This window comes from Ambystoma mexicanum, chromosome 1p, assembly GCF_040938575.1.
Source record: "Ambystoma mexicanum isolate Mex_15411 chromosome 1p, UKY_AmexF1_1, whole genome shotgun sequence".
NCBI lineage: Eukaryota > Metazoa > Chordata > Amphibia > Caudata > Ambystomatidae > Ambystoma > Ambystoma mexicanum.
Genome location: NC_090921.1, coordinates 1,041,202,608 through 1,041,228,901, shown reverse-complemented (window position 1 = coordinate 1,041,228,901; position 26,294 = coordinate 1,041,202,608). Strand labels below are relative to the sequence as shown.

At 48.8% G+C, this 26,294-nt stretch overlaps 1 protein-coding gene across 1 annotated transcript in view; it reads right to left on the bottom strand.

The window, feature by feature from the left end:
• The window catches only part of LOC138447836 (Golgi-associated kinase 1A-like), a 280,368-nt gene that overhangs the window by 8,760 nt on the left and 245,314 nt on the right, over positions 1-26,294 (bottom strand). The window contains exon 3 of the mRNA XM_069604247.1: positions 279-352. Coding sequence (XP_069460348.1) covers positions 279-352 — 74 coding nt within the window. The remainder of the gene's footprint in view (positions 1-278; positions 353-26,294) is intronic.

Sequence of the window (26,294 nt, the reverse complement as noted above, 5' to 3'; positions counted from 1 at the left end):
TCTTGACTAGGAAAACAGATCCATACTCAGCGGGAACACCCAGAGCTGAATAGACAGGCAACCAAAGGGCCTGAAGGTGCATGAATTTACCATAGGCTACACATACAGTGCCATACTGATGAACTGTGCATGCCTTTTAACCTCCTCTGGTGCCACACCTTTAACAAGCCATAGCTCATAAGTGTTCGCTGGTATTGCTTAGCTTCCGACAGATATTGAAATCCCTGCCTGGTGACTATGGGTCTGGAAACCAACAGGTCATGGATTAGCAGCCTTACCAATCCAGCTTTCTCAAAAATGCTTCCTTCCTGAGCTGCCCCACTTCGGGTTTCTTCACGTCCAACGGTTCATCCTGGAATACATGAAACAGAGAAGACAACATTGAATCAGTAAACAATTATTTTATGTGTGGAAGAACTGAAGATATTGTCGAGATTTTGCAAGTTTTCCTCATCAAAATATGTACCAGTGTTAAGACCCAGAGGGACTCGTCCATAATGGTTTACGGGGTGTTGACCAACGAATTTTGGAGGAGCTGCAAAGCAAGCCCAGTGAAAACACTAAGTGCTCCATCAGCTGCAACAAGCAGCTGAGGGAGAGCTCCTAGGCTGGCTTGAACTGTCAAAGGGAAACCTGGTCTCCCTTTGACAGTTTGTACCACATCCGTCCATGTCCAATGGGCCATCTAAGGTCAGGGTCGTTTTGCTCCCGCGGTCTTGCTGGACCAACTGGGGATGCAGGCTGGGTTACTGCAGATCTGATTGTGCAAAGGTTAGCACCTGTGCATCACCGTACATTCAGAGCTATTGGAGCATAGTTCAGTGTGTGCCCCGGATCCTGCATGCATGTGCAGGAACCGAGAAGCACTGCCTGCTTCCTGGGTCATGTTCATGTAGTGCAGGAGCCAAAAGATTGTTGCGGAACCTGCCGGTGTGGATTCGGGACCTGGGCTGCATGTAAGAAAAGAAATGTGAATGTGTCCGTGGCTGCATGTGTAATGAATCAGTGTATGTTTGGGTGTGCACATGAATGAAAGAGTGGGGGTCATTCTGAGGTTGGAGATAAGGGAAAAACGATGCCGGTAAAGGATTACCGGTATCGCTTACCACTACGGGCTATTTTGACCAACCAGACAGTTATTAACAGTCCCGTAAAGTACGATGCCGTAAATAGCGGCCAGGCCGCGCACGCGCGTGAACACACCAAGCCGACATTAGCGGCATGCCGTATACCGGAGCAGATCCCAAGTAATGCGGACATGCAAATAACGGCCACCTGAAGGCCGAAAAAGACCTTACCGGCATGGAGGAAATAACGGCATCTCCGAGAAGGTGTTAAGAACCCTGAGCAGTGTTTCCAAGTGCCACAGGTGCACACAATCAGCACAGGTGGAGGCAATGGAGTCAGCGCCAGTACAAAAGGAGCACACCCACACACCACACCCCCTCCCACACCAAGATGATAACTATAGTGGTAGCATTACTGGAGCTGGAGGTCCTGCTTGCAAGGCCTCAACAACAACAGGCACCACTACAGAGGAGACACAGGAGGAGAAGGAGGGTGAGACAGGCCCAGCATGCCCCACCAGTGCAGCCACCGTTACCACCCCGGCAGCCCCCAATCCCTTGCATCAGAGCTACCCCCTTCAACCTAACACCTGAGCAGATCCACACCCTGTACTGGCTTGACCGTGACCCCATCACCACCGTAGTGGACCTGATACTCAACAGCATAGTGAGCCTCATAGAAATACGCACCGACATTCCCCCTCTACTGAAGGTAGTGTCTGTCCTGCACTTCCTTGCCACAGGCACCTACCAGCACACAGTGGGGCACATGCATGGCATATCACAACCCTTATTTTCCCGGATACTGAGCCACGTCCTGGATGCCCTCCTCAAGCACACAAGGGACTACATATCCCTACCACGGACTCCCCAGGAGATATTCGATACAAAAGTTGCCTTCCATGCACTGGCAGGCATGCCAAATTGTATAGGTGCACTCGACTGCACCCATGTGGTGTTGGTGGTCCCGCATGCCATGGAGGGGGCGTATCGCAACCACTCCATCAACATGCAGATGGTATGTAACGCCAGCAAGATCATCACACATTGTTGTGCCCGATATCCAGGATCAACTCATGACTCTTTGGTACTGCGGAACTCCACGCTACCACGCTATATGGAGCGACATGCTGGACGACGTGCCTGGCTGCTTGGTGAGTTGCCTGACTGGGTCATGGCAGTGCATCGGGGTTGTGAGGTGGGTGGCTGCATACTCCACCTGGGTTGAAAGGGGGGGGGAGATGCATACTCCACCTGGGTGGAAATGTTGAAGCCAGTGCACGATGTGCACCTCACCGAATACTGTGCCCCAAAGCAAGTGAAACGGCACATGACTACCAAATCCCACAGTGATGATGTAAGGCCGACACCTAACACTACATGCTTCCTGCACTATGCACTGCATATGCACTATGTCGCTGCCTCCAGCATATCACCACACAGGACAGTCATCCCTGGGAGTGCATTGAGGTGAGCCTAACAGGGATACCACAGCGTGTCACTGGTTCCGCACACCCATAGGAGTGCTGCAAGTCACCATGGTACTGATCACTGCAGAATGACGAATATGCTACTGACTACAGCCAACACTCCCTACTACCAAATCTTACAGAACACAGCACATCGATGATTTTACCCCAAGACTGCTGCATGCATATACGATGCACGTGCAACAAGATGTGAGTGCACACCATAAACCATCTTGAAGATGCTACCCCCTCCATCATTCCATTGCACAGGACACATAGTGGGGCCAGAAATGGGGTCAATGCATCCAGGGACATGTGCGTATTGCCAGAAATCACCTGCTGCCACGTAAGACTAGTTCAGTTGTCCACCATGAATGTACAAACACTTACCTTCATTCCCCTCTCAAGCAGGTGATGGTGGCTATCCCTTGAAGCCATGGCTCATGACCCCTCTCCGAAACCCACAGAACAGGCACAAGGAGGACTACAATCGTTCCCATACCCGTACACGTGTGGTGATTGAGCAGACCTTTGGCCTGTTGAAGGCACGATTTCGTTGCCTCAGCCGGTCGGGTGGAGCACTCATCTACAGCCATGAGAAGGTGTCCAAGATCACCATGGCATGTGTAATGCTGCACAATATGTGCATCCGTCGGAATGTGTCCCTGCCCCCTGACATGGAACTGCTACCACCTGATGATGATGAAGGGGAGGAGGAGGAAGAAGGGACAGGACAGCATCACGGTGCCGATGCACAGGAGGGACGTGCCGTGCGGCAAGCATTGATTGGACAATATTTCTGACACACAAGTCAGCAGAGGGTGTGAGGATGTCAGGACATTGGGCACTGGTTGTGGGGATACATGTACACTATGCACTGTGCAATATATAATGACACCTGCGCAATGATGAATGTCCACTCTGTTTTTTTTAGCTGAACAACCGGTGTATTGAAATTGAAGGTTCAAACATGAAAAACAAATCCTCCACCACCCTCCCCATTCCCCCTCCCACCACAACTCCCAAACACACCCTCACCCACCTCCCCCTCCCACCACAACTCCCAAACACACCCTCACCCCCCGCCCCTCCCACCACAACTCCCAAACACACCCTCACCACCTCCCTCTCCCAGCACAACTCCCAAACACACCCTCACCCCCCTCCCACCACAACTCCCAAACACACCCTCCCCCCCCTCCCACCACAACAACCCCACACTAGTCCCATAAGGACCACATAGGCCACATGTGGATGGCAGCATTGTCACTGTGCGCTCCCGGAGGCAGGGGGAGGCATGTCCTGGCGGCGCATCGTACGTTGGGACCGACGGAGCGGGCTGGTCTGGGTGGAGGAGCATGCAGAAGGTGTGTCCTCCTGCTGGGGCTGTCGTGCAGGATGTGCAGCCTCCAGAGCATCTGCTATCCGGCCAAGGACCTCACAGAGCTGGTTTGTGCTGTCCGTAATGACCTCACCCAGTGCCCTCAGTTCATTCCGCCACTCCTCCCTGGCCTGCCGATTGTCCTGCATGAAGTCATTGATCAGGCCTGTGAGCTGCTGTGCCCGCTCTGCATCAATGGCTGATGTTGTGGGCCTGCTGGGAATCGGGCTCATATGTGTTTCCGGCGCTTCACTAAGGGAACTGGCCACAGGACTGGCATGTCCCTGTGTTGCTCCTTGTCCCATAGGCCCAGGTGTGTCACCCTCACCCGAGTCACTATAGGAGACCTGGGGGTTGGTTTGGGCATCAGGGGTGTGGACAATCCCATATGTGTCCTCCTCAGTTGCTCCGCATATGGAAATGGGGCTGTCAGCAACATCGAGGGGGGCCATGGTTGCAATCTCCTCAGCCACACTAGACTCCTTAGAGTGTGGCGTAGGGCATGTGTCTGCCGCCAGTGCAGTGTGGGGTAGGGGTGGGGGTGGGGGTTGTGCACCCTCCACAGGCCTCGCTGGAGCCGGTGGTGTGCCTCCAGGTGTTTTCCTGCTCGCAGGTAGACGGCGGCCCCTGCCTTGGCCCCTGGAGGTGCTGGGCCGGTTGCTTGCCTGGTCCTCGCTGTCATGCTCGCTGCCTGTGGGGGTGGAAGAGAGGGACGGCATGAGTGATGATTTGAATGCCAGCATTTGGACAAGGCTACAATATCACAATCAGATACTAGTGGGTTATCATTTGGGTGGAGAACGGCACATTATTCTATGCTTGGGTGGGAAATGCATGCATATGTCTGTGTCACTCATGTTGGCCGGGTACTGTGCTGGCTCACATGCACACTGTTTACATCAACTGCCCTGTGTGCCTCACGGAATGGCCCACTTTGTGTGGTATGTGTCATATAGATTATGGCCTCGCACCTGGCACTAGCCTGGGTCTCACTTGTTTCGGCGTGATTTAAAGGGGGGGGGGGGTGTAGCCAACCATGATGTCGTGACAACTTGGCCAGCCCTTAGCAGTGACTTTTAAAACATTGGCGTTGGCAGTATTGACTTTGGACACTCACCTCCATCAGCGGATGACATTGCCCCGCAATCCATATCTCCAACCCCTTCGATGGCTTCGGGGCCTATCATGGGGCCGCACATGTCTCCTCCCACGGCATTAATTTCATGGGCGAACCTGGGACTCCTCCTGTCTCCAGGGCCTGGCTTCGATTAGCCGAGAGGATGCTCTGCACCCTCAGCCGCAGGTCGTCCCACCTTTTTCTGCAATGCTAGTGGTGCAGGGGTGTTGCCCACGGCGCTCACCTTCTACGCTACCATAGCCCAGATCTTTTTTTTATCACCGCCACCCTCCGCATGTCACTGCCGAAAACGGTGTCAGCATGCTCGTAGAGGGTATCCACCATCATTTGGAGTTCATCAGGGCTGAAGCGCTCCTTTCCGAGGCGGGAAGCTCCCTTTTTTGGCGCTTTGGGCATTCCTCCTTGATGATGGGATCTTTCCGGTGTGTCGAAAGTTTGCTAAGGGTCCTGTCTGGTGATGATGGCAATGGATTGTGTTTTTAAAGATGGCCGCCGTGCTCCTTCCAGTTCCTGTGCGATGACGCTGTTTCCGGTTCCGCAATTTAACGGTGACTGTAAATAACAGTGACCGCTATTTACGGTCACCGCTAATGCCGTGTTACTCTAAGGCGGTAGTGTTCGCTTCGGTGCGATTCATGCCGGTAGAGGGTTTTTCAGCCGTTTTTGCGGCATGGCGCTAGGTTTATTACCGGCATGGCACAAAGCCCGTGCCCGCGAACTCGTAATAGGGTGCTTTTAGCGGTCTATTGCCAGCTCGGACACGCTATTTGCACCATGCCGGTAATGAACGGTTTTACCTACAAACTCGGAATGAGGCCCAATGTATGTTGTGTGGGTGTGCATGAGAATGAGAGAGTGAATGTGTATGGGTGTGTGAATGAATGTGTATGAATGCGTGAAAAATGCATCCCTCCCTCCAGGCCTGCAAATCAGAGGCCCGCTTGTTCTGGTGAGCGGGCCTCTAATTTAGTTGTGCTAGGTTTGAGGGGGTACCCCAAAATCAGAAGCCCACTCGTCAGCACAATGAATGCAGCTCATCGTGCTGATTAGCAGGCCTTTGATTTGGGAATGAATCAAGAGGCCCTGTCACCAGCATGGCGAGCGCGACTATCCATGCTGGTGAGCGAGCCTCTGATTTGGCAGAGCCAGCGTGGACATTTTCCAATAGTATAGTTACTATTATTAGGCACAAAGCAAAAATGAGTATGTTCTTATAAGAGAATACTGGCATGTATATGTGCGGCCAGCATGGAAATCTATCGGCACAGCTAACATGAAAATATATTGTGGGTAAAGGCACCACTAAAATGCGTTGGGAAATACTCCTGTGCACTGTTGGTGACTTGCATCGATTGGATTTTTTAATGTGTTACCCTACAAAACCGATAGCAGACTATCTGGCTTTTTACCTAATTGTTCACAGAATGTGTGCTTTAACCTAATATTCAAAACATTGCATGGTGGTTGCTTTGGGCTCCCTCGCTATGCTCAGTCGCTTACTAATGTTTGCAGCAAATATTTATGCCCCTCCAATTGAAAAATTCACCAGCTGGTACTGGTAAGGAACCTATACACCTCTGTATCTTTTTTTTACCTGTACGACTGCTGTTGATTAATGGAAGGTGTATTGTACTACTCAGCCTCATGTTCCTCCTGTTGAGCTACCTAAGATTAAAGAGACCTGCTCCCAGACATCAGAAGAGAGGAGAGGTGGGTGGCTTGATGCACGTGCAAACACCTTATAGGATTCACCCAGCACTTCCAGTCCAAGCTGTTTCCCTTTTCTCGGGAAAACTACACTAAGAAGAAGGGTTAACAGAATACCCAATGTCATTGATCATAATACGTGGCACAACAGTGAATTCACAGTGACGTGTATCCAGGAGCCTGTAAGAAGTAGCCATCCAGCATGTGGCTGCACATGAGAGTGTGCCGGCCAGGCCCGACCTTGGGCTCTCACTTGTGGTATCACGTGAACCGCATGATGACGTATGATGTCATCACGCGCAAGAGTGAATCAAGAGGCCGACTTCATGCCTTTGCCAACAGAGCGAAGTGGGGCCAGTGAAGTAAACATAAATGCATCGTTCATGATTTATGCGCAGGCCCACACGAGGCCCATCCTCAGAGCTCCACAACATTGGCGACGAGGAGTCCACGGTGGGCACCTGCCAGTTAGGCAGATCAGCGGTGTCTGTGCTACCAATCCACACAGCGTGCTGTCCCTCAGCCCGCCACACGGTTGCCACGTGCTCCGTGCATGCCGGTAAGGAAACCTGTGCCCCTAACATCCTCATACCAGCAATAACTTGCCATTGCCAGAATTTCTAGACGCCCCAGGTGTCTGCTAGCCATTCACCTCACAGAGGGTCACCACTACCTTGGGGTTGGTGCGGCTCTTCAGAGGGTGCTCACGTGCCTTCCCTCACCCAATACACACAGCAGGGTGCGGCTCCAATCACAAGGAAGGCCTGCTGTGGTGGGCAAGCATAGTGCCCAAAAAGGGGCAGCAGCTCCCCCCAAAGTGCCTGTGTCTGGGTTGACCCACAATCCTGAAGGAAAATATCAGCAGAAGACACCCCAATCTACCATGTCCCCAAGGGGGCTCATGCCAACAACGTGGATCGCTCGCACCCCTGTGTGAGTTTGACATCCATGGGGCCCTAGCCACTCTAGGCACACAGAGGAAACTATGGCGGGAACACCTACAAATGTACTTTAATGCCACGGCGGAGAAAGACGACCTGACAAAATAATGTACGCTAATCTATTCAGCAGGGCCAGTGGACCACAAGCTGTTCAAGATCCTGCGCCCCACCGATGATTCATACAATGCAGTTGTCAAGGCGCTGACAGACTACTTTTCTCCAATGGCGAATACCGACTACGAGAAGTTTGTCATGCGCACTGCCATGCAACAAAGTGAGGAAAACCTGGAAAAGCACCACGGTCGCCTGAGACAATTGGCTTCAACCTGCACCTGGGAGAACAAAGGTTAGACGCCAAATCATTATTGGATGCCACTCAGTCAAACTACGAAACCAAATCCTGCGTGAACCAGGAATTGCACTCCCTGGGATCCATGAGCTGAGACGTTCCCACAAACTGGGGGACGTCAAGGCTTCCAAGATGGAGTCAGCACTGAACTCGAAGAGGAATGCTCAGTGGGGAAATAAACCCTGAGGACTCAAGGAACAAGGAGCATGTGGCGACAGAGGAAGCCGTGGAACCCCTCCATCCCAGCTCCCTGCCCACAGTGCGGGTATGATCTCCCTCACGAGAAGGACTGCCCAGCGATAGGGTACACCTGCACAAAGTGTGGAATTGCAAATCACTTTGCCAAGGTATGCAGAGCCTCGGCCCCTGCCAGTGTACCAAGAGGAAAAGAACACCCCTTGGGTTCCCACAAGACAGGATGGCCCAGTCCGCCAACACTACGTCCACTGAGTCTAAGATGGAACCACCAGGTGCAGGCATAGGGGATGAAGATGAAGATGTTTTCTTGATATCGGCCGTACTCACAGTCAGTGGCCGGGGAAAATGCCAACCCCGATGTGCAGTGACAATTTTGAACACCCCATTCCATGTGCTTTTCAACACTGGTGCCTCAGTAAATATCATGGCCGACGAGCAGCACCGGACGCTACCTGGGCCTCCGTCGATTTTAGAGACCAGAGTATGCATATTCACTTTTGGGGCAAGACCCCACTACCAGTAGAGGGCACCTTCATTGCTGCTGTTCAACACCATGGTGTCTCCATACGTGCCATGTTCTACGTGACCAAGGTAGCGACCCAAACACTACTAGGCTGTGCCACAGCAGAAGCCCTGGGACTCATTCAATTCGCCCATGGGGTGTTCGTCGAAGATGTACAGATGCAGCTACAGAAATTCCAAAATATATTCACTGGAATAGGGCAGATGGAAGGCAAACCGATCTGACGACACAGTCCAACCGGTGGCGTTGCAACACCGAAGAGTGCCCTTCCATCTTCATGACAAAGTCTAGAAAGAAATACAGAACTTAGTAGACCTAGATATCATCAAGTGAGTCGAAGGACCAACACCCTGGGGGTCCCCAATTGTCATTGCTCACAAACCCAAACAACCAAACAGCGTCCGCATTTGTGTGGACATGCGATTGCCCAACAAGGCAATTAGAAGAGAAAGGTACTTGACCGCCACACTGGACGACATTAGCGCAAAACTAGAAGGCGCAACAGTCTTTTCCAAGGCTGACCTCCACTCAGTTTACCACCAACTTCTACTCCACCAGGACAGTCGATACATCACCACATTCACAACCCACGTCGGCCTCTACAGATATAAAATGCTGAACTTTGGCATCTCGTCAGCGGGGCTGCCAGGAACCTTGAATATGAGTGACGAAATTCTGGTGCGTGCCAAGTCAGAGAGTGAACACCTGGAGCAGCTAGAGAAGGTACTATCATGGATCCAGTCACTGGGCTTAACTCTTCATCGTGAAAAACAAAATCAAGTTTTCAGCTTCATTTTTCGGGAAGAAGGACTATCCGCAGACCCAGCGAAGGTCAGGGACACCCCAGAATCCATCTCAGAGGTCAGACGTTTCCTAGGGATGGTCACCTACTGTGGCCGCTTCATCGAAAACCTGGCCACCCTATCCGGAACCCTGAGAAACCTCACACAGCAATCCACGGCGTGGAGATGGACAGCCCTGGAACAAATCTCATTCAAGAACATTAAGAGGCACTGTCAGATGAATGCATCCTAGCATTTTTTAACCCACAAAAAGACACTGAGATCATTGTTAATGCGAGCCCTTTTGGACTTGGGGACCTCCTCACCCAGACCAACAAAGACGGCTCCCCATGCACCGTGGCATATGCCAGCTGAGCGCTCTCTGTAACAGAGCAGAGGTATACTCAGATTGAGCGCAAAGCTCTGGCCATGCTGTGAGGATGTCGCCATGTCCATGTATATATCTATGGGAAACCGGTGAAGGTAGGCACGGACGACAAACCCCTTCTACTCATAATGATGGGTGGATCAGCCAACTCCCCCGCCACGTATTGAAAAATGGTTGCTTGCACTCCAAGAGTACAACGTCGACCTCAAAAACAGGCCTGGACAGAACAATACCACAGATTACCTATCCCGCCACCCCAAAGAGGCAAGCACAGCCCTCCACCCCCCAAGGAGGTCACCGCAGCAGAGGAACACCTACGACTAATTGTAGAAAGCTCAATCCCCAACGCAATGGACGTCGCTGAATTCAAGGCAGCATCAAGGCACGACGGATGTTTCCAAATACTGCACAACGCTATGGAGTCGGGACAGTGGAAATCCGCTCTTGAGGACCTGGGTTCCAGAACACAAGAGGCAAAACCCTGGAACTACTATGGAAAGTGTAAAGTGAGCTAACGTTTACAGAAGACGGCCTCCTCCTGAGAGGTTCCCACATAGTAATCCCCACGTAACTAACCGACAGAGTGATTGCCCTTGATCTTCATGGTCACCAAGGCGCTGCAAAACGAAGAACCACCTCAGGCTCAAGGTCTGGTTCCCAGCACTTGATTTGAAAGTCGAGGCATTTATTTGTGCCTGCAAGTGGTGCCAAGCTGCTGCTCCAAAAAGCAGAGGACCATCCATCCAGTGCAGGCCTCGAAGCGAAGAGCTGTGGCAAACCATACACATGGACTTTGGCTTCACACAAATGGACTCACAATAGATGAATGGTTCCTCCCGCCCCTGGCCCTAGAAGAAGTAATACCAATGACGGAGAACATTTTTGCTACCCACCGATTCCCCAAGACGGTATTTTCGGACAACGGCTCTCCATTCGAAAGCGCTGGCCTAGAAGAATTCCTAGCCAAGAGAAGAACTGAACACCAAAAAGTCACACCCGTATGGCCACGCGCGAATGGTGAAGCAGAGCGCTTCATGCGCACACTCAACAAATGCTTTTGCATAGCACATGGACAATGGGCATGCGAGAAACGAGCCCTGTATCAGTTTCTGCTTGAGTATAGAACCACCCACGACTGCTCTATAGGAATGCCCCCTGTAGAAGCCTTATTTCAGAGGTGCCCACGCATGTTTCTACACGAACTGAAAGGGAGAATTCCAGGAACAATAGACAATGAAATCGTGCATTCCCAGAGGGAAACGGCGATCCAAAAAGAGAATGTCAGGCGACACAGTTCTAGTAAGAGCCTGTTACCCAGCAGGAACGTTGTCTCTCCCACATTAGCCCTCACCTCTCAAAGTAGTGCGAGTGCAAGGGTTGCAAGTGACTGCGGCAGATGATCACATGCTAGTGACACAGAACTCCAGTTTCTTTTGGAGGCTCTCAGGCCCACCCCGGCTGCAAAAGGACTGGTACTGATAGAGAGTAGACAACACATCCCAACCCTCCGTACCTAGAAAGGATGGCGGAGCCTGCACCCCAGGGAAACGGACATCGCCCAGAACCCTCCCCAGCCATTGAGGCCGAAAGACGATATCCCACCCGGGAACTGTGAGGGCCCCCGTTGCGACTGAGAGACTATGATCTGAGCACCTGAGCGGTGGATACTCCGGGGACATGAAGCCCAGTGAATTAACCCAGCTTGGGGTAACCGTGAGTTCCTCAACATGTTGTATTTTCTGTTGTATGTTTCTTTTCAAAATGTGCTTTACCGTTGTTTATGACATATTGCACAAGGCAAAGTTTTACTGTTATAAAAATGGGGAGGAGTGAGGTATCACGTGAACCGTGTGATGACGTGTGATGTCATCACGTGCAAGAGTGAATAAAGAGGCCGACTTCACACCTTTGCCAACAGAGCGAAGCCGGGCCCCTGAAGTAAACAGAACTGCTTCTGTCATAATTTATGCACGGCACGGCACGGCGCCACACGAGGTCCATGCTCAGAGCTCTACATCACTACACTAACCGTGCAGCGCAAAGTCCTGTACACAGGCTTCTCCTGCTGCCAGCAGCAGGAAAGGGCTGGTGCTCACAGAGAGCGACACAGATGGGATGGATTGAAAGGGGTCAAGGAGTGTGTCACCTTTTAAGGGATAGAACACAGGTTGACATATCTATTCAGCATTGCTTTTAAATCAATGTTTATTTACTACCATGTAAAAGCATTGGAGCTGGTGCAGTGTATTTTTAATGTGCGCAAACTAGATAGATAATGTTGGCATTAAGGGGTATACATTTTTTTTAAATGGGGAGGTTCAAAATGTCCATCCACCTCCTCCCGTTTGTGCACTAAAAGAAATGATGTCCCAGCATCAATGAAAGCCTGGAACCGAAAACAGGCACCAGGAGGCGGTATAGAGGGGTTTGTTCTAAGAGATCTTCCTGGTTGTAATGTCCTGCGTGATGTGCCACGAGATTTGGAAGGACGCCGGAAGGCACAGGGAGCAGGTTGTGTAGAAAGGGAGGAGTTGGGGGTTATGGAAGTCAGTACACGTATGGAAGTTAAGAAATAAAGACGCATTCAGCCCGTGTCCGCGCCTTCCTTGTGTTGTGTGAGGTACCGTGTGGAGGACTGTCATCACGACTCGAGAAGGAGTCTACATTTGTCGATGAGGATACTCGTGCCTGCAAGTGTCTGCACGATGTGCTGCGCTTGGTTGAAGCGCCGGAAAGCTCTGGTTCACGCGCCGGAGCTGTTGGGAGGAAGCGCGAGTGCACCGATGCAAGATTCAAGGACCTGGAGTTGCTGCACGCAAGGAGATGTGGGAGGTCTGAAGTGGCATGATTGAGCTGCGCGAATTGACAGAGATGCATGCAAGTCAGCTGCTTATGAGTTTACACTTCTAACTGCATAAACCCGAGCAGTGTCCAGGCCTGTGTGACACGCTGGGACTTTTGAGGTCATGCCGGGGGCGTGAAAGAGAGAGAGGAAGCCCCACGCTGGCAGCGTGAGGCAAGAGCAGGGGCAGTTTGTGAAGCTGAAGGTGGGGGGCAAGTGCATAAACCCTTCACTTTGTACCTCTGCGAAGGGGAGTCCCCATTCCAACTGACAGTGTGACTACACCACCTAGTTGTGCACAGTACAAGTGTCGAGGTGGGGAGGAGAGGAAGGCGCAGTGCACAGAAAAGTGAAATAGGTGTCCCGGTGATAGAAAGAAGACCTGTAATCACGTCATGTCCAATCAAGATCAGATGGCCACGCCTGCTAAACTACTGCCAACACTGCAAGGAGGCCTACCATCGCGAATACAGGGCAATCTAGTCATGCAGCAACATGGCCATTTTGACATAATGGAAACCAGTCCCCTAGGATGTAGATAGAAAAGGGGATGAGGGATTTTGATGTATACCTACGAGCAAGTGGGTCCCTGAAGGACGAAAAAAAGCACAGCCTCCCACACTTGGCAATAGGGCCAAACGTCAGGGATATTGTAGACAAACTTCTGGCTGACACCATGTTAGGCAGAAACCTGTGCAGTTCCCTTAGGGACCACTGCAAAAGATTTAAGACTACAGGTGTTGGCAGTAAACCCACTTGGTAGCAGTCTGTACCACCCAGATTTACCTGGTAGCTGTGGCTGAGCAGTCAGACTTCCCTCAAGAAGAGTTAGGCAGTATGCAAAGTATACTCAATAGGCACTCAGATACAATAATACAAGCAAACACTGACCAGAGCTTTGGTATCAAAGTATATAATTATTTATTTAAAAACACACAGTTGAAACACTCCAGCACTCTTATTGTAAAATATTCTAAACACAGTTACTATTATGATATATACACCCCTTTTTCCCTATTAGAAAATCACAGTAAAACACCACTTATTTTCATACAGAGGTGAGCGCTTAACTAGATTGCACTCTAATAAGTTTGTGAAAAAGGGAGGGAAAAAGACAGAATAAGAAGAGGTACACCACTCTACGATTCCAGAACACTGTTAGCAAGGCAGAGAGCAAAAAGTCACTGGTGAGCCAAAGTCCAAAGGGTGGGCCCACTCTTAGAGAGAGCAGAGCACAAATGTGCCCAAGATCACACAGTTACACTAGGCTTAGAAAGACTTGCAGAGGGTTCAGAAAAGTGTTTAGAGAGTTTTAGAAAAGTTTAGCCAAGGTGTCCCAGGCTAACCCAGGTTCGAAAGCCGGGGGCTAAATCTACCCCGTACAGTCGGTAGCAAGGGAAGCCAGGCGGGACACGGTACCTTAAGTGGGAAGGATCCTCCAGCGGTGGTAGTTGTTCCTGGTAGTGGGTGCAAGTTGCGTCGTCGTCCAGGGGAAGAGAAGATCTCGACTTGGAGGAAAGATGACGGTCGTTGCACTACCAGGGCAGAAACCAGCTGCAGAGTTTTCCGGTTAAAGGTGGTACCTTGGTTTCGTGTTCGTGGTAAAACGTGGTATCCCGGTTGCCGGGGTGCTTGGCACGGGCAAGGCGGCCACGAGATACGTCGGGAAAGCGAAAAGACGGTGAAACTGTTTATCCCCACCAGTTAAAGGAAGAAGACTCTCTGGTGGGAGATCTCCTCTGTCGTTGGGAAAAAGTGGTAAGACGGTCCAGCAGGGCTCCACCGGTCGTGGTGTCGTGGTAGGTCGGCTCAGCTTCTCCCTCGTCGGATTCTTAGGTCCTGTGGCGACTTCTGAAGTTCCAGTCCCCAAAGCCCTGCTTTTATGCAGCAAACCCCCATTCACTCAGCCTAGCTGTCACTCAAACATGCTAAGTGGTGAGCCAGTTGGCTCACCACTTGGGCCAATCAGGATGGAGTGCGACTTGAGTTGCCTAGGCAACTCAGTCCAGGGTGCCTAAATTTCCCTCCACCCCTCCTAAGTACCCCAGACAGAGTGGCACCACTTTGGAGGGCTTCTGTGGAGAAGCCCGCCAAAAAGTGGAACAAAGGGCTCGACTTGGGTTGGAGTCACAGAGGAGAACACAAACGCCATTTTAGAATCAAGTTTTGGCAAAAAATACCAACCAGAGAATTAATATTAATTAAATAAACCGGCGGTATGTTCGAGGCTACCGTAAATAATTAAATAAAGATAGTAGCCTAAAACAATGGAAAATCCCATAGGAAAATATTTGCGGTTGAATATAAAAAGTAGTATCCACTGCCACCAGCCAAAACTCGATCGGGGGGACGGAGACGTGCCCCCTCGACTAACAGACCCCAGGGCAATTGAATTGCCCCAGCCAGTACGTCCACAATATAATGGTTTGTACTGGTTCTGTTTAGAATTTAACACTAGTAAAGTCAATGGTGACTTTACATGCCCTGGGAGACAGTAGTCAGTCCCAGGGTATGGAGTCTATACTGGGGGGGTCACTATGACACCCCTGTTTCACTGCACTGAGGGTGCTGGGTAACACACATCACAAAAACACATGAAGCCCTATGGAGTAAAAGACCCTAAGCCCATTAAACACATCTAGATTCAAAGAAACACACTCAAATCATGCCCAAGAGTGAGGGTAAAAGAGTCTCACTCTTGGCAATAGAAAAAAAATAAACCCCAAAAATCAAGCAAAGCTGCTGGGGGACTCACTAGGTTAGGAAATTCAGCCTAAACAGAGAATTCTCCCTAACACTCGCCCCCCCCCAGACTAAGGTACAGGAGGATTTAATCCACTCATGGATGAACCTCATACCTCTAGTCGATGACATACATCCTAGAGAGTCCATCAGCATTTTGATGGTGACAGCCTGACCTGTGCTCAATGGTGAAATCAAACCCTTGCAGGCAGATTGACCATCTCAATAGTTTTGGATTTTCTCCCTTCATTTGCATTAACCATCTCAAGGGTTGGTGGTCAGTCTGAATGACAAAAGTAGAACCATACAAGTATGGCCTAAACTTCTTTAGTGCCCAAACAATAGCAAAGCATTCTCTTTATATTGTTGCCCACCTTGTCTCAGGATCCTTCAGTTTACGGCTGATGAAGCAAATGGGGTGCTCCCTACCCTTCTCATCCAGTTGGTTTAGAACTGCACCTATACCTACATTGGAAGCATCAGTTTGTACAAAGAAAGTTTGGTGGTAGTCAGGAGCTCTCAATACTGGAGCTTGGCAAAGAGCTTTCTTCAGTTTTTCAAAGGCCTGATTGAACTCCTCATTCCATTTGACCTTTTAGGGAATTTTGGAGAGGAGATTACATTCAGTGGAGAAGCTATGGTCCCATAGTTCTCAATGAAATTCCTGTAGTACACAGTGAGGCCTAGGAAGGCTCTCACTTGGGTTTGAGTAGTAGGTGTTGTCCAATTTTGCACAGCTTCAATCTTGCTGAGCAAAGGCCTTATTTCTCCACCTCCTACCTCATGCCCAAGGTAGACCACCTTACTTTGACCTATCTGGCATTTACTTGCCTTGATAGTCAAATTGGCCTGTCCAATAGCCTGCAAAACATGTTCTAGGTGGTTCACATGATCCTCCCAGGAGTGGCTGAAGACTGCAATGTCATCCAAGTATGCCATGCAGAAGTCCTCCATCCCAGCTAGAACTTGGTTTACCATCCTTTGGAATGTAGCAGGTGCATTTTTTAATCCAAAAGGCATGACCTTAAACTGGTACAAGCCAAATGGGGTGGAAAATGCAGTTTTCTCCTTGGCATGGTCTGTCAAGGCTATTTTCCAATAGCCTGACGTAAGGTCAAATGTGCTGAGGTACTTGGCTGCACCAAGTTTATCCACCAACTCATCTGTCCTTGGTAAAGGGTGGGCATCAGTCTTTGTGACTGCATTAAGAGCTCTATAGTCCACACAGAATCTCAAGTCTTTGGACCCTGCCTTTGGTACTAACACAACTGGGCTAGACCATGGACTAGTAGAGGGTTCTATTACCCCGAGATGAAGCATCTTCTTGACCTCCCCCTTGATATGGGTTCTCACATTTTCTGACATTCGGTATCCTCTGCTTTTGACTGGCAGACAGTCACCAGTGAGTATCTCATGCTGTCCCCAAGGAGTCAAGCCTGGTGAGAGTTAGAACAGGGAGGCAAACTGATTTAACATAGATTTTCACTCCTCTTGTTGCTCAGGTGTCAGATCTGAAGAGAGATTGACTCCTTCAATTTTTTCATCTAAAGGTACACCTCTGAGGAGATCAGGGAGAGACTCACTCTCTTCTTCCTCTGCTGCTGAAGCTAGAAGCAAGGCTCCTACTTCAGGTCTGGAGATGTACGCTTTTAGTCGGTTGGTGTGGAAGACTCTAGGAGCTTCCCTGGGTCTGCACAGATCCACCAGATAGTTGACCTCTCCAAGTTTTCCCACAACTTTGAAGGGTCCCATCCATTTGTCTTGCAAGGCCCTCTGCCTTGTTGGGAGCATAATGAGAACTAGCTGGTCTTGAGTGAACTCAACCATGTTAGCCTTTTGATCATGCCAATGCTTGACCAAAGCTTGTCCAGCTTTCAGGTTATCACTAGCTTCTGCCATCATGTGTGACATTCTCCTTCGGAGACCTATCACGTAGTCAGTCACTCTGACTGGCTTGAGGGGAGGAGTGCCTTCCAACCCCTCCTTAATCAGGGCCAATGGACCTCTGACCGGATGGCCATAGAGAAGTTCAAAGGGAGAATAACCTACTCCCTCCTGAGGGACTTCTCTATAAGCAAAGAGAAGGCATGGCAGTAGAGGTCCCACTTTCTTTTCAGGGGTTCCTCTAAAGCACCTATCATGCTCTTCATGGTTCTGTTAAATCTTTCTACCAGCCCATTGGTTTGGGGGTGGTAGGCGGTTGAGAACTTGTAAGTAACTCCATAGGTTTTCCACATGGCTTTCATGTAGTGTGACATAAAGTTTGATCCCCTTTCGGATATTACTTCCTTAGGAAACCCAACCCTGGTAAAAATACCAAGGAGGGCCTTAGCCACAGCCGGAGCTGTAACAGTTCTCATAGGGATTGCCTCAGGGTATCTAGTAGCATGGTCTACTACAACAAGGATAAACCTGTTGCCTGAGGAGGTAGGGGGATCAAGGGGACCAACAATGTCAATCCCTACCCTCTCAATTGGGACTCCCACAACTGGGAGAGGCACTAAGGGTGCCACATTCTTGGCGCCAGCCTTACCAGAAGTTTGGCAGGTATGGCAGCTCTTGCAAAACTTATCTACTTCGGCCCCCATTTTTGGCCAATAGAAGTAGAGGGAGAGCCTTTCCTTAGTCTTCTTGAAGCTCAAGTGACCAGCGAAAGGAATCTTGTGGGCTAAGTGCAAGAACTGTTGTCCGTTTTCTTGAGGTACTACAAGGCGTTTGTAGTCTCCAGGTTCAGACTCAGTTGGTTCACTGTAGAAGAGGCCATCTTCCCAGTGCAACCTATACTTCCCAGGCTCTTGCCCCTCAGCCTGAGCAGCTGCCTGTGTGCGGAGACCTTACAGAGTTGGACATTCTCTTTGTCCCTTACGGAAAGCTGCCCTGCTGGGCCCACCTTCTGCCAGTAAAGACTGCAGCTCAGGATGGTCCTCAGGGTCTAGATCTCCAATAAGTTCTTGGCCTCCCACTAGCTCTTCTTCAGATTCTAGTTCAACCATACAGGGTTGTACCTCCCTCTCAGCCTCAGCTGGAGGTGGAGTTACAGGTGTAACTGTTGGAAGCACTGGAGTGCTTGCTGCTGACTTTTTCCTAGGAGTCTTGGGTTGCCCCTTTGCTCCTGATCTGGTAGTTACTGCAGTGAGTTGCTCCAGTGGTAAAGGAGTGATCTCTGTCATCATCTCCTGAGATAACACTCGCAGGGTTTTCTCTCTTGCAGGTTTTGTGAGCTCCTGTAACCTTTTACTAGGTGGTCTGGGGGTATGTGACACAACTCCAAGAGCTTTCAGGTCATTACCCAACAGAACCCTACCTGGCACTTCACATCATACACTGACAGGTATTTTTACAGCCATGTCATTACACTGGATGAGAACTGGTAACTGGGGACACATCTGCACAGGCCCTCCAGCTAACTTGGTGAGGCATTTGGGTGCCTTAGCAACATCCTCTGCCTTGAAAAAAGATTCATCCACCACAGTTATGCTGGCCCCAGTGTCTCTAATGGCAGGAGTCTCCTGACCATTTACCTGGACACTGTCTTTATAATACTATTTAGTATTATCTGGGATAGAATTATACACATCTAAATTCTGTTGTTCCCACAACCCCAGAGAGACTAAAGAAACACTGGCTGAGACTCCAATGGGTTCATCAGCCAGCAGTAGAAAGTTTCCACTTGCCATTGGGACTTCCTCTTCTGGAGCGAAGGCTAAGGAGGCAAGTTGGATCCCTGAAGGTTTACCCTTGCATCTGGGATCTCCTTTCACATGGTCAGTAGAGCCACAAACAAAGCATTTACCAAATGCCTTCTGGAATAGAGGCTTGTTCTGACCTCCCTCTGGTTTAGCACCAGAGGAGACACTATTCTGCTGTGGTTTCCCTGGTGGCTTACCCTTCTGGTTTTGTTTGGGGCCCTCTTTGGAATTTGCAGTATTAGAATTCTCTTTGGAGTCCTTTTTAGGCTGTTTCCCCTCATCCTTTTTCTGAGTTACCCCAGAATCCTTGTGAGTGGCCCTGTTGGCAACCCACAAGTCAGCAGCCTTAGCTAGTTTTCGGGAATCTAATTCCTTTGAATCAGCCAAGTGCTGTCTGAGCTCAGGAGAGCAGGCATCATAAATTGACTCCAACATAACAAGATTCTTCATACCTTCATAAGTGTTCACTTTGTAACCCTTAATCCATCCCTCTAAGTTTTTCAACCCTTCACTCACCCAGGTAGCCCAAGGGGTACCATCATGCTTTTTGAGGGTTCTAAACCTCTTAAGATACTGGGAAGGGGTCTTCCCAAACCTAGCTATCAAAGCTAGTTTCACACATTCATACTCTTTCCTATCCTCCTCCCCCAACTGCATTACCACATCAGTTGCAACAGGGGGGAGCCTAGAGAACAACCAGGTTAGTAAGTCATTTCCTGTGATGTTCTGGAGCCCATGATTATATTCAAACAGAGACAAACAATCCAACACATCCAACTTAGGCTCATACATACCAACCAATTCTTTAGGCATCCGGGGTCTTTTAGGACTGGAACTTCTAGAGGAGCCAGAGAGAGAAGCATTTCGACAGATAATTTCTTTATTTCTAGCTCATGCTTGAGCTCCATTTCCCTTAGCCTTAGTTCTTGATTCATTTCCTGATGTCTCTGTTCAGCCAGAGTATTCAGTCTCTTGAACTTTAGTTCAAGTTTCATTTTCTCTAATTCGAGATATTGAGGACTTAGTGTGGGACTTGGTAAAGGCCCAGTAGGTATAGCAGGTAGAGCAGACAGAGACCTAGGGGGGACAGTCACAGCAGCCTCACCCTCCTCTTCTGACTCTTCCTCAAGATTATCAACATTTGGATCAATATCAATTTCTATACTGTTATCTACATTTTCTGGCATGGTAGGTTCCTCAGACCCATCATCCAGACTTTGGTTAGCTAACAACCTTTCTATTAACTCCATTTTCTTGCCTTTAGTCAGGAGGTTCTTATGCTTACACAATACTCTTAAACAATCAGCAGTTTTTGTAGCAATGGACTCTTGACTATAAGTTTCCATAGTTGACATGTTAGAAAGATTACTTTTTCAGTGCTAAGATTTGTGGTTAGTTGTACTAAGGTATCCTCAAGCACTCTAAAGTGTATACTCAATACAAATCCCACCGCTGTACACCAGTGTTAGGCAGAAACCTGTGCAGTTCCCTTAGGGACCACTGCAAAAGATTTAAGACTACAGGTGTTGGCAGTAAACCCACTTGGTAGCAGTCTGTACCACCCAGATTTACCTGGTAGCTGTGGCTGAGCAGTCAGACTTCCCTCAAGAAGAGTTAGGCAGTATGCAAAGTATACTCAATAGGCACTCAGATACAATAATACAAGCAAACACTGACCAGAGCTTTGGTATCAAAGTATATAATTATTTATTTAAAAACACACAGTTCAAACCCTCCAGCACTCTTATTGTAAAATATTCTAAACACAGTTACTATTATGATATATACACCCCTTTTTCCCTATTAGAAAATCACAGTAAAGCACCACTTATTTTCATACAGAGGTGAGCGCTTAACTAGATTGCACTCTAATAAGTTTGTGAAAAGGGGAGGGAAAAAGACAGAATAAGAAGAGGTACACCACTCTACGATTCCAGAACACTGTTAGCAAGGCAGAGAGCAAAAAGTCATTGGAGTCCAAAGGCTGGGCCCACTCTTAGAGAGAGCAGAGCACAAATGTGCCCAAGATCACACAGTTACACTAGGCTTAGAAAGTCTTGCAGAGGGTTCAGAAAAGCGTTTAGAGAGGTTTAGAAAAGTTTAGCCAAGGTGTCCCAGGCTAACCCAGGTACGAAAGCCGGGGCTAAATCTACCCCGTACAGTCGGTAGCAAGGGAAGCCAGGCCGGACACGGTACCTTAGGTGGGAAGGATCCTCCAGCGGTGGCAGTTGTTCCTGGTAGTGGGTGCAAGTTGCGTCGTCGTCCAGGGGAAGAGAAGAACTCGACTTGGAGGAAAGATGAAGGTCGTTGCACTACCAGGGCAGAAACCAGCCGCAGAGTTTTCCGGTTAAAGGTGGTACCTTGGTTTCGCGGTCGTGGTAAAACGTGGTATCCCGGTTGCCGGGGTGCTTGGCACGGGCAAGAGGCAAGACGGCCACGCGATACGTCGGGAAAGCGAAAAGACGGTGATACTGGTTATCCCCACCAGTTAAAGGAAGAAGACTCTCCGGCGGGAGATCTCCTCTGTCGTTGGGAAAAAGTGGTAAGACGGTCCAGCAGGGCTCCACCGGTCGTGGTGTCGTGGCAGGTCGGCTCAGCTTCTCCCTCGTCGAATTCTTAGGTCCTGTGGCGACTTCTGAAGTTCCAGTCCCCAAAGCCCTGCTTTTATGCAGCAAACCCCCATTCACTCAGCCTAGCTGTCACTCAAACATGCTAAGTGGTGAGCCGGTCGGCTCACCACTTGGGCCAATCAGGATGGAGTGTGACTTGAGTTGCCTAGGCAACTCAGTACAGGGTGCCTAAATTTCCCTCCACCCCTCCTAAGTACCCCAGACAGAGTGGCACCACTTTGGAGGGCTTCTGTGGAGAAGCCCGCCAAAAAGTGGAACAAAGGGCTCGACTTGGGTTGTAGTCACAGAGGAGAACACAAACGCCATTTTAGAATCAAGTTTTGGCAAAAAATACCAACCGGAGAATTAATATTAATTAAATAAACCGGCGGTATGTTTGAGGCTACGGTAAATAAATTAATAAAGATAGTAGCCTAAAACAATGGGAAATCCCATAGGAAAATATTTGCGGTTGAATATAAAAAGTAGTATCCACTGCCACCAGCCAAAACTCGATCAGGGGGGACGGAGACGTGCCCCCTCGACTAACAGACCCCGGGGCAATTGAATTGTCCCAGCCAGTACGTCCACAATATGATGGTTTGTACTGGTTCTGTTCAGAATTTAAGACTAGTAAAGTCAATGGTGACTTTACATCCTCTGGGAGACAGTAGTCAGTCCCAGGGTATGGAGTCTATACTGGGGGGTCACTATGACACCCCTGTGTCACTGCACTGAGGGTGCTGGGTAACACACATCACAAAAACACCTGAAGCCCTATGGAGTAAAAGACCCCATAGCCCATTAAACACATCCAGATTCAAAGAAACACACTCAAATCATGCCCAAGAGTGAGGGTAAAAGAGTCTCACTCTTGGCAGGAGAAAAAAATAAACCCCAAAAATCCAGCAAAGCTGCTGGGGGACTCACTAGGTTAGGAAAGTCAGCCTAAACAGAGAATTCTCCCTAACACACCACAGACTCCTACACAGGCCTCAGAGATGCCCTCACCCAATACTTCACTCCACACACCAATGTTGATTATGAACGCCACGTGTTCCACATGACCAAACAATTCAAAGGGGAAATCGATAGACGCATTTGTGATGCAATTGCGTGCGAGGATCAATATTCCCTCTAATTATTTTTCTCTATGTGCGGAAGTGGTTGGCTTTCGTGCACACATTATTTTCCATGTGAGCAACTGAATAATGAGGGTAAGCCTTTTTGTGAGCATGAGCAGATGGCACTAGGTGTTAAGCGCTGTATAAATAAATAAGATACAAATACAAATAGTGAGTTATCATCTCTGAAGAGCATTTGGAGGGGAATGTTCCCCTCCCCAACCTCTGCAATTATTTGCAAATCAGTGTTAATGGTACATCTTGCTGCACTTTTTTCCAAAGATATAGGCTAAAAAAACATTTTAGATATGATTAAAAAGAGAGTTCATCATCCAGTCCCCGATTTCAATATCTGCCACAGCACCTAGAATTGTATGCTCAGTATAACCAATCATTTTAGTTGAGGCTATTTGTTGTTACTGCTCAGAGACAATGCAGAGTGTTTATTCCCATGGAAAAGAAATCATTGTGTATTATTTAAAAAAAAGATCTTATCACAGCTGATGTGGCTGGCAAATAATCCACTCATTAAACAATAATAGTGAAAACTAGTGTGCCAGAAAACATGCCAATAAGATGTTCAATGTAATCACATAACTCATGGTCCAGGAGAACATGCCTCTCATAATGTGTGTCAGGATGAGAATTGCATCAGAATAACTACACCACAGATTATGATAATCAGAATGCCTGTGCCACTGATTACATAAACATTGCATTGGGCCTCATTACGAGTCCGCCGGTAACCTGGTTGCCACCAGACTCGCAACACTTTACCAGCACCTGACATCCCGGTGCCACCGGACATTACAAGTCCCAGCGGATCGGGAGGTCAGGCGCCAGAAAATGTTTGTCCCCATACCCATAGGACTCCATGGGAGTGGGGAGATGGAAGCACTGCTGCTAACGGTGCCGGTGCTTCCGTGAAAACTCTGTGGGCGGGTGGACCCAGAGTTGTAGTTTGGCAGTCCGGAAAGGGTGCCAGTACAGTGCGACTGGCACCCTTATTTCCGGACCGCCACACCTGCAATGAGGCCCAATATTGTCCTGTGAACAAAGCAGTGGCAACACTTTCAAAACCAGCTCTACAGATAAGAGTCATACATACCACCCAGTTTTACTCCTTAAAAACAGGGAAATGTGCCTAACAAAAAATAGGGTGTAAATAAGCCCAACAAAAAAACGCAGTTGTACTCCCTAAAAGATCATTTTATTCCAAGTAGGAGGTAAAATCTGATCAGATCCCGGCTTGTAACCCTTACATAGGACGTGAAATAACTGGGCACATAATGCAGCCTACAGCTTTTTTTCTCACCCTTCCTCGCCCCAACCTTGATGAAATTCAGTATGAGCTTCACTGAGCCCCTTTAAAGTTATTAGCAGCAATGCCCAGAGGTACAACAAATGGAGGGCCTTCTCCTGCAACTAGGGGCCCTTTTTCTGCGATAGACTTATCAGTTAAACAAGATGCATAAGGAAGCTAGTGGCACTAAACACAGAAAAAATGAATATTTTGAAAAACCCTCAGCAGCTCGGCATGGAAAGAAGGTGCAGTTGCCTACACTGTTACTACAGTTTACTATCCTTTAATGCAAATAAAAAATGCATTTCCTTCACAGTACTGTACTGCCCAAACATCTGTCTTGGTTGCTGTCTTTAGTTTTCCACGGCAGGAGTGTTCGCATGTGCCCTATCCACCCTCACTCTCGATCCTGCACTGTAAAAAGTAAGGGAAATGTAGCAGTAAAGCACACACTGCAGTATTTGCATACTCACAATACTTTGCAAACAAATAATATTTTAAGCCTCGTCGTGATATTATGGGCAGTTTAAGAACATGTCATGAACATGCATACACACAATTATTCTGCCGTGTAAACCAGATGGTTTGCAACCTCCCCTCATATTCTTGTGTAGGATTGTACAAGTGCTCAGTGAAACCAGCAGAGCATGACCATAGCATTTGTTAAAGTCTATGCCCAATGGAACTCCGAAAATCTAGAAAGCATGCAGGTTGTTTGAAAAGCAATGCTGGTGTTTGCATATTCATTGCCCTAATGCTGTGTATGAGTAGTGCCAGGCATATTTCATACCCATAATCCCTTGTAGAATAAGTAGATGTGATTGCAATGTTGCTCTCCACTTATAGGATAAGATTAGCACTGCTAAAGAGGAAGAGGATGAGCATGATATTTGCCTACTCAAAATCTTTAGAGGAGAAATTAACATTGGGGGCACCGCTTCAAAGCGCCTTTGTGACAGATGTACAAAGAATAGGAATCATGATATGAGGTTATACATTCAATTAGCCTGCTTACTTACAATCAGTAACCAATATTTGAGCTGAATGTTAGGTGACATAGTGCGGGTGACTCTTTTGTTAAGGCACCATTGGCTATGGAAATTCTAGTGCGGGAACGTTATTCATATTACAGCCAAAATAAAACTACTCTTGCTCGTGCCTTTTTAGTTCTTGAGAAGATGTGATTTGTCTGTGTGCGCTGCTAAATCTCTTCTGAGCGGCACCCAGAGGGAAGCTGGGCAAGCGCACATGCGCACAGCTTAGAGGGAACGCTGGTGAGGATGAAACAATGTGACTTCAACAGCTACTCTAATGAAGAGGGCCTGAGGTCACAAATCATTACTGGCTGTGAGTCCTCTGTATTTCGCAAACACCTTTCACAGAAGCAATGGTCCCTCGATGAGATTCTGAAGTTGGCCAGATCCGATACCATGCTGGAGCAATAGGTGGAAGCCATGGGAAATGTCAAGGTATCAGCACCGGCATCAGAAACCATTCATAACATGGCATTCTCAGCACTGCAATGGAACAATGACCCATTTTGCTACTGATGTGGCTATGAATTTCTACATGAAGGTGCATGTCCTGCCCTGGGGCAACAGTGCACAGTGTGTGGAGGGGAAAACCACTTTAAAGCAGTATGCCGCATGTCCCGCAGTCAGGCCAGAGGAGAGATCACGCAAGCTGGGCCAGCCAGGGCAAAAGACAAGTCGAACGGCCCACACACTAAGATACCTGTACCATATGAATCCCCACATAGACACCACAAGGATCATGGAGAAGAGAGTCATAGACATGATAAGCCTGCACTAGAGTGGTGCACTCGTCGATCCTCCAGGTCGAGGTCCCACTGGAAATCCAGGAGGTATGTGAGATGCCTGGAACAACAATCCACTTCAGATAACGGCTCCAGTTGTTCGTCGGCGGAAGAGGTCAGGAGAAAACAGAAATCCAAACAAACTAGCTGGGAAGAAACAAAGAGGAAAGGATATGTATATGCCCTTGGAAACCTCACAGCAAAAGAACACAGCCCCATATTACTA